The sequence below is a fragment of the Grus americana genome, chromosome 7 (genome assembly GCF_028858705.1).
Source record: "Grus americana isolate bGruAme1 chromosome 7, bGruAme1.mat, whole genome shotgun sequence".
Taxonomy (NCBI): domain Eukaryota; kingdom Metazoa; phylum Chordata; class Aves; order Gruiformes; family Gruidae; genus Grus; species Grus americana.
Genome location: NC_072858.1, coordinates 2816574 through 2829703, shown reverse-complemented (window position 1 = coordinate 2829703; position 13130 = coordinate 2816574). Strand labels below are relative to the sequence as shown.

The window sequence follows — 13130 nt, the reverse complement described above, 5'->3', positions numbered from 1 at the left end:
GTTCTTGTGGGAGGAGAACAAAGGGTTTTTTTCAGGTTGAAATACATCCTGCGTGATGGTTGTGTATGAGTTATCAGAAATCTGTATTTTTACAGATTTATTTTTTTAATAGCATTTCTAAAAATACAACTTGGCTAAACATTCTGTCTTGTAGGAACTGGAGACAGTTAAACCAAAACCTTTTGCATGTTGCAGGTGACAAAACATACAAAGTAAATGCGTTTTAAGCCATGTATCAGTTATTGTTCTTTCTGGGCTTAAATTGGCTTGCACTTGATCACTGACAAGGAGAAATGTCTTTGACTTCTTTAAAGACAGCTACAAGTAATACGTGAAAGTTGGTCCAGATGCTTGTCTCTATTGAATAAACATTAAAAAGGTTTTTTTGAGACTTACGTTTTTGGAAAATATATAAAAATGCTGATATTTTGTATTTTGTTAGCAGCTTCCATTCAGTAATTTGAAACTTCTTTAGAAACAATTATCTCAAAACACCTTTTTCAGGTAGATTTTCTCCATACTACAGATAGGAAGACAGGGGTCGAAGAAGTAGAATTGGATTAGCCACAGTCCCGCTGAGACAGGGATGAAATCTTTCTTTTGGGGTTCTGGCTCCGTGATTTCATACTGTTAGTTAAGGGCGTAATTGCCGCAGATATTCCCAGCTGAGCCTGCGGAGAGGTGAAAGGCTAAACTCTGCGTTACAGCATGAGTGAGTTCAGATGCCAGTTCGGTTCATTGGCAGTGTTGGTGCAGATTTTGTAATCCAGCAAATCACGTGGAAGGCGCATCAGCGTGCCTAGCAGATGCGGAGGTGTCCCATCTTCAGGGTGCAGAGGAATAGCCGGCAGGCTAACGCCGGCAGCGGATAAATACATTGCCAGGGGAGCTCCACTTCAGCCAAACAAACGTAGAGGGTTTTTAATGTTCTATACATTTAAAGTTACATTGTCAGGAGGTATCTTGTCCCTCGGTTTCTGCTGTAAAGCTCAGAAGATGGAGCCCGGAGTTAAGGAGCTCCCTGGGGAAGGTGCAGGAGGAGTTACCCGCTTTAGTGTGAGCTGGGTAACAGCCAGGTACAGTAAGCTGCTTCCCCTAAAGGAGAAGGCAGGTCTAAGAACTGATTCATTTTTAAGAACTATCACCTAGAAAGCTTAAAGAAATCACTTCAACTGACGAGCAACAATCAGCCTGTGTTTGACCAAAGAGCGAGGCACCATCCCTTTTATTTTCAAAAATAAGCACGTCAATAAAAATCGGAACTGGCTAGTCCTCAGCTGCTGCTCCAAGTAATGGTCCAAGTTGGAGCATCTTGCATTTACCACCAGGATTTGTACGGGTATGCTTTTCTCCAGTGTAGTCGTACGATGCAACCGAAGCATGTTTTGATACCTTTTTATTGTTTTTCAGGAACAGTATGAATTCTGCTACAGAGTGGTACAAGATTTCATCGACATATTTTCAGATTATGCTAATTTCAAATGAAAATTCCTGCCTTATTTTTTAATTTGCCTGTATAAAGAGTTGTATATTCTGTTAATTTATTCCATGTCATTTTGATTGTTGACTTAACTGTAAATATGACTTTGTGTTTGCTCTAAAAGTTGCATTTGCTGTATAAAGTTATTTCTTAAATGTAAATATCTTCTAAAGCGAAGTATAATGTTCATATACAGTATATCACTATAAGATGATATAGAAATCTTTATTCTAAATAACAGTAAATTAATTCTTGAAGGTCTATTTCTTTCAATTTTTCCACTTATAAATATTTATCAATAACATTATCTCCCAATTCGTGAAACTTTACACAGGTGATTTACATTTCATACAAAAAAAGTGAATTGTGGTACATATGTTTAAACTAAACATGTTTTGGCCATAAACCTTTCTTCACTATGAAAATAGATGTTTATGTGGGGACACGTTCTGATAACCCGCTCATGCTTACTTGTAATTTATTTCACGGATAGTCTCACTGAAGGCAAAGAGACTGTTGGAGTGAAGTGCTATTAATGATAAAGGTATCAGGATGTGGCCCTTCGTGTGTAATAATGTACAGTCCAACTGAAAAATATAACTGCTTTTAAAGGCTGTTTTTAAGAACCTCCAGGTTGATGGCAGTTCTATTTTGAGTCTTACTGTCAGTAAGAAATAATCAGTATAAATACAGATTTGAATTTTTGATTTAATATAGCTTTCAAAGTCCATTTATTTTGTTCTCTCCTAAATATTACACCAGCTTAAATCAATTTAGAAAGACGATAATGTGAGTTTACCACTATTTTGAGAATATTTTGCATATCAGAAGAGTATATTTTGCAGCACCTGAACTTGTCTACGTGAAAAGGCTTTATAGCCATTGTCAGAAATGGATGTAAAGCTTCTCTACATACACGTGCGTAATTCCCCACTTCTTTGAGAAAAGGAGAGAGAGATAAACTCTTATGCTTTAATGAGACACAACAGAAGAATTAACAGTATTTGCTATAATTCTGAAAACCCATTTTACTAACAGTGTAATGCTAGCAACATTAAGCGTTATAGCAGAAAGCTCCTCTATGTTCTTACCCTCCCATACATGTTATCAAAAAAGGAATGCTTCCTTTATCTAAAAGAGGTATATGATTGTGTATATAGATATATTTTTAATGAAAGTACTACTGATAATATAATTGGTGAAATAAAGTTTAAAAGTCTTTATTGTAGCCCCGAACAGGTTATGCTTGGGGGTTCGAAAATCCAAAAAATCACGGGGCATCCGAATGTTGAATAATTAAAAAGTCTATCTTTTCCACTCTTTAAAATGCATATATGAATTAATGAGCACAAAGTATGTGAATATGTACTTTAATTACCTAACTAATATGCAATAGTTCTGTCTTGTCCAGTTGGTTGGTTTTTTTCGATGCAAACATAAAAGCCTTATTTAAAATAAGCAACTTCCACTGCTCATTTCACTATTGTTCTTGCACTGTTTTATCCCATGTCCATTTTTCCTTTCCGATAACAAACAGCATTATACTTTGCAACAATGCAAGGAAACGGGAAGGTGTCCGTACCTTTCCTTTCCTACTGAATGGAAAAGGTGCAGTTTAGAAATTTCTAAGCACACTGTTCTGAACACTGCCGTTTACTGCTTCTTGTCTTCCCATCGATGCACTTCTGTATTTATTTGTACAGTAAATTATGCACTTAAAAAAGATTGTTTAAAGACTAAACCTGTGTTGTGAGTTGCTATTAGAAGACACACCGCAGAAAGTGTTGGGTAACGAAAACAAATGATAAATAAGTTTACATTACTACTGCATGCTAAAATTTTATCAAATTTTAAAAAGCCATCAAATAAATTCGCTATGGAAACCAATACAGTGGGGTTTTCAGTATGATCATTTGTAGCACAGGGAGGCTCAGAGAGGTTAAATTATGATAGAAAATAATGCCAAGAACTTCCCACCATTTTCCAAAGCAGCGTGTTTTGTGGTCCCATTAGATCCCAATGTCAGCATCTAGCCTACGTTTGAAAACGAATTTGTTGGACAGCCTTTCGGGTCCCTTAAATAAAAGCTTGGATTAAGAGTTGCCTCCTGAAGCAAACCTCCTCAGTGCAATGGCAATGCGGTGGGATGTCAGCGGGGACCCACGGCCCCCCACCAGCGGCCAGAGCCGTAGGAGAACTGCACCTGCCCGTGGGGTTTACTCAAGGGATCGTTCTGCAGGGCACGGAACTACGCTCTCTGTAGTCACAGCAAGTAGTACGCTGGAGTTAAGCTGAAACATCACATACTAAGTGGGTACTCAAGATTTTAGTTGCTAACTGTATTAAGATATCTCGGAGAAAGCAGAAATACCTAGAATATATTTCAGAAGTCACAAATATAGCTACATAATGACTTTTTTTTAATAATTTGAAAAGCTTGCTTTCCAGTTCTTTAGTCAACAGACTGCTCATTGCAGCAGCCTCATAACTGGGGAGCTGTCTCCTGATACAGATATATATGAATTTTCTTTTAAATTTTCCTGTTGCATGGAATTACTTTAAAATGCCAAATAGTTGATTAGAAGTTGTACATTCTGATCTGTGTGTGGTTTTGGTCACTATGTGACTTGACTGTATGTTCTCATGTGTTAAGATAGGTTCCAGTTCACCTAAGCATTTAAGCATTCGCTTTACGACATCTCTATTCCACAAAACATTCAAGTCCCATAGGTTCTTTGTTCCTGAAGCAATCCCTTAAGTGCTTTGCTGAATTGGGCCTTAATGAAGAATGCATACTGTAATTACCAGTGTTTTTTAGGGTATTTTTACGTATCAGTTTTTTAAACTTTTAAAATGAGCCTGACCACCTGTGTTCAGTATTTTGAAATGTTTTCATTTCCCTAGTACCATTTTTAATGTAAAGTTATTGAAACTTTTCTGTATAACCAAATTGTATTTAATTTGTCAAATCTTTATAATATATGTATGTATTATACAGTTTCAGCTATTATTATTTTCTTTTATTACATTTATAATTTGATCTTGCTGTGTTTTTAATGCCGGTGAATGTTGCTGAATTATTTGTATATGCAAATTGCAAGATCTAATACATTCTGATGCAAGAACAAAGCTTCGTTTTTATTCTCAGACCGCATTACTTTCCTTAAATCTTTTCATTTCATTCCTGTGCTGTGTGTTCATTTAAATTAAGTATTCTGAAGGAGTTAAAATCCATTATCTAGATAAATAATTTTTCAGTACTTATCTGCAACTATTTGGAAGTAATATTCAGATTCCTGGCGTAACTGAAGCATTGTGCATAAAAAGTGAATATAAACTCCTGATGGCAGTTGAAAGGCCAGGTCTTCCCAAACTGCATTAACGAGTAAGACCTGACAGTAGAGAGCGTTGCCATGACTTGTCCCATTGCAGCCTTCCCTGATGAGCATTAAATGTGATGATTCAAAGCCTGACCCTGCCATATCTCACCAACTGTTACTCCCCTGTCTATCCGTACGGCACCTAGCACAACAGCTCCTCGCTCTTCGGGCCAGCAAAGCACCGGAGCGGGGCACGGCGGCCAGAACCCTGGGGTTGTGCTCCTGGTGCTGGGCTCCCCGTCTCTCCAACATGTTGCATTGCAGGCTGCTCCATGGGATGGAGGAGTGGGTTTCAGTCTCTGAGGGAGAAGGGAAGGTTAGTGAGAGGGGAGAGCGGTTCTTTGTATGTAAGTTGTAATAGTACTGCAGTACACTACGGTATCATGCCAAGATAAAAATAGCAGCTCAGCTTTCAACTGTGTCACCCATCATTAACTGAAAGCCCAGCAATTTCTTCATTAGTTTCAACAGGCTTTATATTGGACCTCATGTGCCAAAGTTAATCAAGATGGCCCGCTCTTGTAAGAGGTGTTGGGAGATTTATGTAAACCAGGAGTAACTATGCTGAAAGATTACAATTTTAATCCTAATGTCAAGCTAATATCACAGAGATTTGAAAAGACCGAATGTTATTCCTCAAGTATGATTTAATGAAGCAATATTTATGTGTCGCCCTGTTCCATCTGGTACACCGGACACCTAACATTTTGGAAGTACCTTTTCAGTGTAGATAATTTTCTGATTATTTTTTCCAAACTTGTTTGGAAGAACTGTTAGTTTGCATGTCCTTTTTGTCCACTGTTCTACCATTGAAGTGTTTGCACTTGGTAATCACGCTGCTTTCAACACAAGTTGAACCATCCAGGAGTAACTGTAGCAACTACTTAAGCGTTGCTTTCCAAAGACAGCAAGCGTTTGCATCCTGAAGAGATGTCTTTGCTTCATTGAAAAGATAGATTTACTAATAGAGAATCTACCTGCAGAGTTTTAAACACAGGGATACACCACACTGAAATACAGAGCCTTTAGGAAATTAGTGTTCAGGAAAATATTGCTGTTTCTTACTGTGACACTAAATACTACCAATTTAAGGGTAATCTTTTTCATTACATGTGAAAGCTATTATTTTTTTTAATAATTCCAGATGAGCTGACAAAATATTTTGTGTGATTGGGTTGTATATTTTTAGCACGTGCCAAGATGCACAGCTTGTGAGCCTGCCAAAAGTTAACTTTGTGTGAGAGCTGACAGATGCCTGTGTGTGGCTTCAGAAAATAGAAGAATCTCCAGTATTAACCACTTTTTAATTCATCATTGGTTAATTTAAATAATTATTGATAATCATAATTTGATTACTACAGATCTGCACAATTTCTAGTATAATGAGGTTCTGTGTAGCAATATAGTAGAATCACCATTTTTTAGGTTGTTTAAGCTAAATAAGAGGGATTAGAGAGATAAAGAATGACTTTCTTCCTTTGTTTGTCTTAGTGTGCTTCTGTTGGTCTGTTTCTGTATTAAAGATCAACAGTAAAAAGCATCTGTGTTAACATACAGCCAATCATAGTGGGTTTTTTGACAACACATCTAAAATTTTAGAAAGGACTTGGGATCACTTGATCCTCACCTCTGTAAAGCAGCTAACATGTGGCTTTTTATATACTATATTGATGATAAAGTTTTCATATTTGCCTCTAACAGCCCATAAAAAGAGATTGCAGTGAGAAAGTGACAGTATAATTAAGATCCAATGAGTGAAAGTGTTTTTCTCACAACAGATACCCTCTGGTCTCTGGTATGTCTCATTTTTATGACGAATCTGCAAAACAGAAGAATGGTAAGACTTCACTGGAATATAGAAATAATACAACAATGCAGAAAGTAAGAAAGAAACCTCTGTCTTCTGCGATCTTGTTTATATATACAGATTCTATTTAATTACATGTAAGAACTAAATTTTATCATTGTGCACTTCTCCAGCAATTAATTTTTCTTGGCTCATTGGATAAGAATGTGCATTTTTTTTTCCTAAAGACCTTATGCTGCTTTATTGAGTTTTTGCATTTTACATCTGGTGATTCTGAATATGGTTATGTTTTTAGAAACTCAGCTTCTAGAAAAAAACATACTTTCATTGTAAACTGTTCATGAAATGTATTTATTTTAATAGGTTATTTAAATAATATAAACTAAGCAAGATCAAAGCCATGTTTGTTCTGTATAAGGCATATTTGTCAGGTCTAAGCTACGCTTTCCTTAATACAGAAATTGTTCAATGTGTCTGAGAATTTTTCAGGCAATTGAACTTCACCGTGAATGTTCTTCATCTTAGGTATTAAAGGATTATGTTGTAATTTAGATAGTTTAATAAGAGCTTTCTTCTAATGACTTTTATACATTTTCTGTGCTACTTTGCACAGAGTAGGAGAATTACTAAATTATTAATCGAGACTTTGCCAAGGAAGTTCTTTTCACAAATAATATTTTTTTTCTTTCACCTGTTTGCATTGCATTAGAAATTGTTCCAATGTTTTCACCCATGTCATGCTCAGACTATTCATAAACGTTGAACAAAAGATCTAAGTTGTGACTTCATACCAGTTGGGTAGACACAAAGAAGGCAAAACAATACCAGTCTGGAAGAGCTTGAGAAGGAGTTCTTTAGCGCAGTTGCAGTAGCATCAGAGTCTGAAGCTCAGGTTGTGCTCGTGGTGGCAGTGATGTGACACCAGCAGACAGGGTGTAGCAGAGCAAGCTCCCGGCCACATCTTTTCTTTTTCGGCACAACAGGCAGCGCGTGAGCAGCCAGAGGGCTGCCTCTGTCCTGCTCATGGTCTCTGTGAGATAAGATCACGTTCTTGTCTTCTGGGAGACACCAGTACTCTCTTAGTCTCCATGATTTTTTTTTTCTTCTACATTATTTTGCTTCAAAATTTTATACAAGTATTTTCTAGTTGAGATTTTGACGGTAACCATGTAGTAGCCTGTGGATCAAGTACAAGCTGTTTCCAAGGAAGCAGCACATGGAACAGCTTTCCTCCTTTGTTAGAGTACTGCATACTTTAATAGAGCTTGATGTAATTTGCTGAAAACAGTGGAATCTCACCCTGGTCATAATAAACAAAGGTACAATCACTTTTACACAAATAGCAGATGTGCTAAAGGACTCAATGGGCAATGCAAAACCCCTCTTATGATCACCTTTAGGATTAAAACTTCTGTTGAATTTAATGGCAAAATTTCCTGGAGTAAGAATTTTGTTACCAGGTTTGAGGGTTTTCGCTGTTTCAGTATCCAGAGTTGTCAGTGATACATTTCTTGGTGAGCCCTACTCTTATGTGACCAGTTCTGTAACTTTGTAATTGGCCGGTCTGTTATACAGACACAGAACGATGACACGCCCAGCCCCACATATGGACAACCAGGTATTAACTTACAGTTTTAAAATTATATATTTCATCATGACATTGTGTAGTTTGCTTTCCAGTCATCTTTCATGGCTCTGAGGGCTTTATGTCAAAACAGGCTATTGGAAAGCTAGTTTTCAAGATGAACTTTGATTTTGTGAAATACAGAAGTTTTTGCTTAAAAAATACCATATACAGAAGTTTGATCTTCTGCAATTTCTTTCCCTTAGTAGTTTGTTATGCTTCATCTTTTAGAAGAAAGATAAATGTATTATTTCAAAGTATTTATTAAATGTGAATAGAAACCATTTTGGAAAAAATATCCCATTTGTTCATAAACTCATGCAGATTCCTCACACGTAAAATAACTTGTCAAAATTAGGTTCTGTGTATGAATACAAGCATTCAAAAAAATCTTAGGTGCAATAATGTGTCAGTGTAATAAGCCATCACTTTAAGAGAGGAACTCTATCACAAAACATTACATTTTTCAGAGTTTCATCATACAATAACTAACTAATCTCTAGCCTTTGCTTTACACAGTATGAATAGCCTGAAGTATATCTGGATTTCAGTGCCCAATAAATATCCATAAATTAAATCAAATTGAGAACTCGCCTGTGATGACAGTGCAACTGAATTCATGCTAATCACATCTACGTTAACACTTTTTTTGTTAGAAGTTAGTGGTTTAATCATCACTTACGAGGTGTAATTCTGTCTGAACTTTTTTTTTTTTTTTTTTTTTAGCTTTGGCAATTCTAGAAGCAAGGCTTATCATGAGTGTTTTGTTTGTGCCTCTGTTCACTTCCCTGCTGTGTGTTACTCTATTCAAAGGTAACTCCGTTTTCTAAAAACGAGGGCTGACTAGTGGTGATGGCTTTTCACTAATACTAAAGTGACTGCCTGAATTTAGCGCCTTATTTACCAATACCTATGTACATTATAAAGCCCTACTTTAGTAAAAGCTTTAACTGGAACTTGTGCTTTCTTAGACTTTCAGTTAAAAAACAGTAGTAGTACAAAACTGTGAGAAATAAGCTGCATTCATTCAAGAGCTTCCAAACTACCTCTTCAGAAACTAGAACAAATGACTTTGTATAAGGATCTTCATATAAGAAATTAAGATGATTGATAATTTTTCTAATGCTCTTTATTTTGTTGTTGTTCTTGCGCTCTTGGCCCAAGACTTCAGGCCCAGCATGCTTTAGTGATTTGGGCCACCAAATTATTATTAGGCCATGGTCTTCCACTGGTAAGCCTGATCATTAAGCCCTGAAAAAGACTCACAGATCCATACGAATGGATCTCAGTGAAGTAGCTTTGTCCTAATTACCCTTTGAGTGGTTGAATAAGTTAAAAATGCCTAAATAACTGGCAAGGAGATTCAAGCACTGATTTAAAATAAACTATTTTTCAACACATTTTTTGAAAGTTGACAGTTTTACTTCAACTTGTATGCAGATGTAGTTGTTGACTTGCACTCCTAGTAAATTAAATGTGCACAGATACAAATTACCCTAACAGAAAATTTAAACCTTGAAGAAAAATGTCATTTTTTCCCTCCTATAAATCTGCTTTTGCAAATATTTATAAATCTACTATTTAAGAGAGCACTGCTGCTCTTAAAGACAGATTTAAAGCCGCGCTTAAAACCTTTATTATAATTTGTGTTTTCCTGTAAGTATTGCTGTGTTTGCAGAGACATTTATCACAAAGGACATGACAGGATTCTGTGGGGTAAGTACGCTAATAAACCACTGTATGACATGCCAAGAATATACAATTATTGGCATACTGCAGATTTTATTTTTTTGTTGTTGTTTTAAAATCACCAAAGCCCTTGTCAACATGACAATGCCCTCATAACTATAGCAGCAAAATTGCTCTTTTGCTGTCCAGCTCAGTTTGATCTGATCTGGGCGAGTGGAGACTGTAATGAATTAGGCTTTCAAAGAGTTTTGCTGGTATAAACTGTTTGTTTTAGATACATTGTTCAGGTATAACTGCAGTTGTAAAGATCCCCGGGAAGGGTCTGACTTTATTATATGTTTACTGGCAATGATACCCAGTGTTAGAATTCTGATTTTATCTGAATGTTTTATATCTAAATACAAGATTGTCCAGTAGTTACAAGCTGAAGGCATAAAAATAAGGTTAGGACTTAATATGCTGAACTAAATTAAAACCCTACCAAAGCTTATAAAATAGACTTCAGAGTAATTTAATTCAAAGGAAAAAAAAATAACATTTAAAAAGCTGCTTACATGTAACTGTATCACATTTAAAGTACCCTAAAGTCATCATACCACATAAAGTAGTATTTGAGGCAAAATAGATAATTAATTAAAATAGTAGTAATATCAAAAGGAGTTCTGCTTTGTGAAAGATCTGAATGGTAGAATTTCATCCCCTGAAGCACAAAAGACTGGATGACCTTGTAAAAGGCCTTTCTCCCTTTGTATCTCTTTCCCCCCGCACACATAGAACTTTAACTTGGAATTAAGGTCACCAGATTCCATATCTCAGTAATGCATATTTATTATAAAAATGAAAAATGAAGCATCACTCAACAATCTGTCTATTTTCTCTTGGAGCTACCCCAGCCATCTTGGGGGAGGAACTGTACATGTGATGTTGGGGTAGAAAGAAAGGAATAGTGAGGCTATCTTTGCTGTAAATTAGTTATGGTAAAAATAAGGTTTGCTTTTTGAAGGAGTCTGGTAACTGAAATGTTTTGGTTTTATATGTCTTTGATAATATGGTGCATATCAAAAATACTGTGCAAGTTGGAACCCACACTGCTCCTCCAGGATGTTTTTTCCTGTGGTCATCTTAAAAGATAAAAACCAGGTTTAAGTGTTAGTTACCAGTTTATGTTTGGTAGCTAGGAAATAGAGGGGAAAATATCAGAAATTCAACCTTATTGATGTATGTTATCCAGGATATATTTCAAATATAATCTGTAAGAGTAAATTGCTTTCCCTTTTTTTCCAAATTATTCAGAATTTCTGGAAGTACTTTGGTTTTGTGCTTGTTATAAATTTATTTTCCATTTACTTCTCCAGCAACAGCTTAATTTGACTTAGATTTTTGTGGAACCATGGTCTGAAAATGAGGTTTCACAGTCTGAGCAAACTGATGCCAAAAGAACAGCCTTGGTCCTGTCCCCCTCAGAACTGGCCGACCAGGGAGGGGGAAGAGTGTTAAGTCACTAGAACCTTCATGTGCTGCCTGACAAATCTCTGCTCCCTTTGTTTTTAAGCCCTTTCCTACACTGTTTCATGGAGGTGAAAACAGCACCTTCCAGTCTCTTTTCTAGAAGTTCAAAAGCTTTCATGACTCCCATGAACAACAAAAAGAATGGGAAAGAAAATAGGTAGCTTGCTCTTAAAACTTAATATTGTGCATCACATAGAGGAGACTCCGGAGAATAAAACTAGGTGTTAGGGCTTATATTTTGTAATTTCAGACCACTGGTGCAAATGTTCAAACCACAGGAAGAACCAAACATAATGATGGAAGTTCCATAGTCAGCACAATGTGCATTTTTCTGCACAAGTTTTTAATAGCATATGAAAAAGATACCTTGTGTATTCTGGAGAGGGCTATGGTTAAAAGCCTTTCCAATCTGAAAAATGATTCTGATCTGAGATTATATGCAAAAGGCTTAAAGGTACCTTCCTCTCCTCAGCTATTTTCAAAATAGGGTTTCTTTTCCTTTTCAATACCTGGAGATTATTTCATTGATTAGAAATTAATTTTTAAGCTTGTACAACCATATGATAGCAATATCAATTATATAAGACTGATCAAGGATAAGGAGGACAATGCTAGTGGATTTGCCTAGGAACAGCTCTTTCTACCTTTGTGTGACTGAACTAAAAATTCTGGTTACTTGTCAGTTTGGGGGTTTTTTTCTTCTGTCTTCACATACAGAGCAGCACAAACAGTGTTTGTCTTGATTGTTTGCCTTACAGATTCTCAAATTCAAGTCTTCATAATGGATTCCTGTCAGGGAACAAAGAAGGGACTCAGTTTTTATAGATGAATGGAGGTAACTAAATGGCTGAGTAAAATAGACCTAAAATGCTAGTTTAATTTTTACTGCTGCTTTCTCCTTCCATCGTCACTTTTTTTTTTCTTCCTCCTTTAAAGCCCCTTATTTTCATGGTTAAAAATATTTTAATCTAATTATAGAATACTAGAATGGTTTGGGTTGGAAGGGACCTCACAGCCCATCTAGTTCCAACCCCCCTGCCATGGGCAGGGACACCCTCCACTAGCCCAGGTTGCCCAAAGCCCCATCCAACCTGGCCTGGAACACTTCCAGGGATGGGGCAGCCACAGCATCTTTTAGTTTAAAGCCATTACCCCTTGTCCTGTCACTATTTGCCCTTGTAAACAGTTACCAAAAGATCAGCGCAGAAAGCAGATACAGGTGCTTAAATCAGCCTAGAAAGCAGTTGACTAAGTTAAGCTGAAGTGATATAAATTGAGTCTGGGCTTTTTTTTTTTTTTTTTTTTTTTACTGCCCTGAGGAGTTCTCATAAGGTTAAAGCAACGTTATTAGCCAAAGAGGTACATATTAGGGACTCAGCCGAGTCCGCCGTGAATTCCTCTCCATCGCAGAGGCGCTGAAGAAACCCGTCCAGGTACGGGCCCTAGCCTGCTCCCGTGGGGCGGGGGTCTCTCGCCCCACAGAAGGTCTCTCCCTCGCCCCGCGGGGTGCCGCTGACAGGGGCGGGCGAGCAGAAGGGTTCTCCGGACGGGGGCGTTGGCGGGACGCACCGCCCTGAGGCGGGGAACGGCTCCCAGGGGCGGTGCCCCAGCCCTGCGCCTCCGTTTGAAATCAAACCGCCT

The 13130-nt window shown here is 37.2% G+C and overlaps 1 protein-coding gene across 4 annotated transcripts in view; it reads left to right on the top strand.

Annotated features, from left to right (window-relative positions):
* PTPRE (protein tyrosine phosphatase receptor type E) overlaps window positions 1-4603 on the top strand; it is a 75860-nt gene extending 71257 nt beyond the window's left edge. For all 4 annotated transcript variants that reach the window (XM_054832334.1, XM_054832333.1, XM_054832332.1 and 1 more), the window contains one exon: window positions 1411-4603. In XM_054832334.1, the coding sequence (XP_054688309.1) occupies window positions 1411-1485 (75 nt within the window). In that variant the 3' untranslated portion in view covers window positions 1486-4603. The remainder of the gene's footprint in view (window positions 1-1410) is intronic.
* The last annotated feature ends 8527 nt before the right edge of the window (window positions 4604-13130 follow it).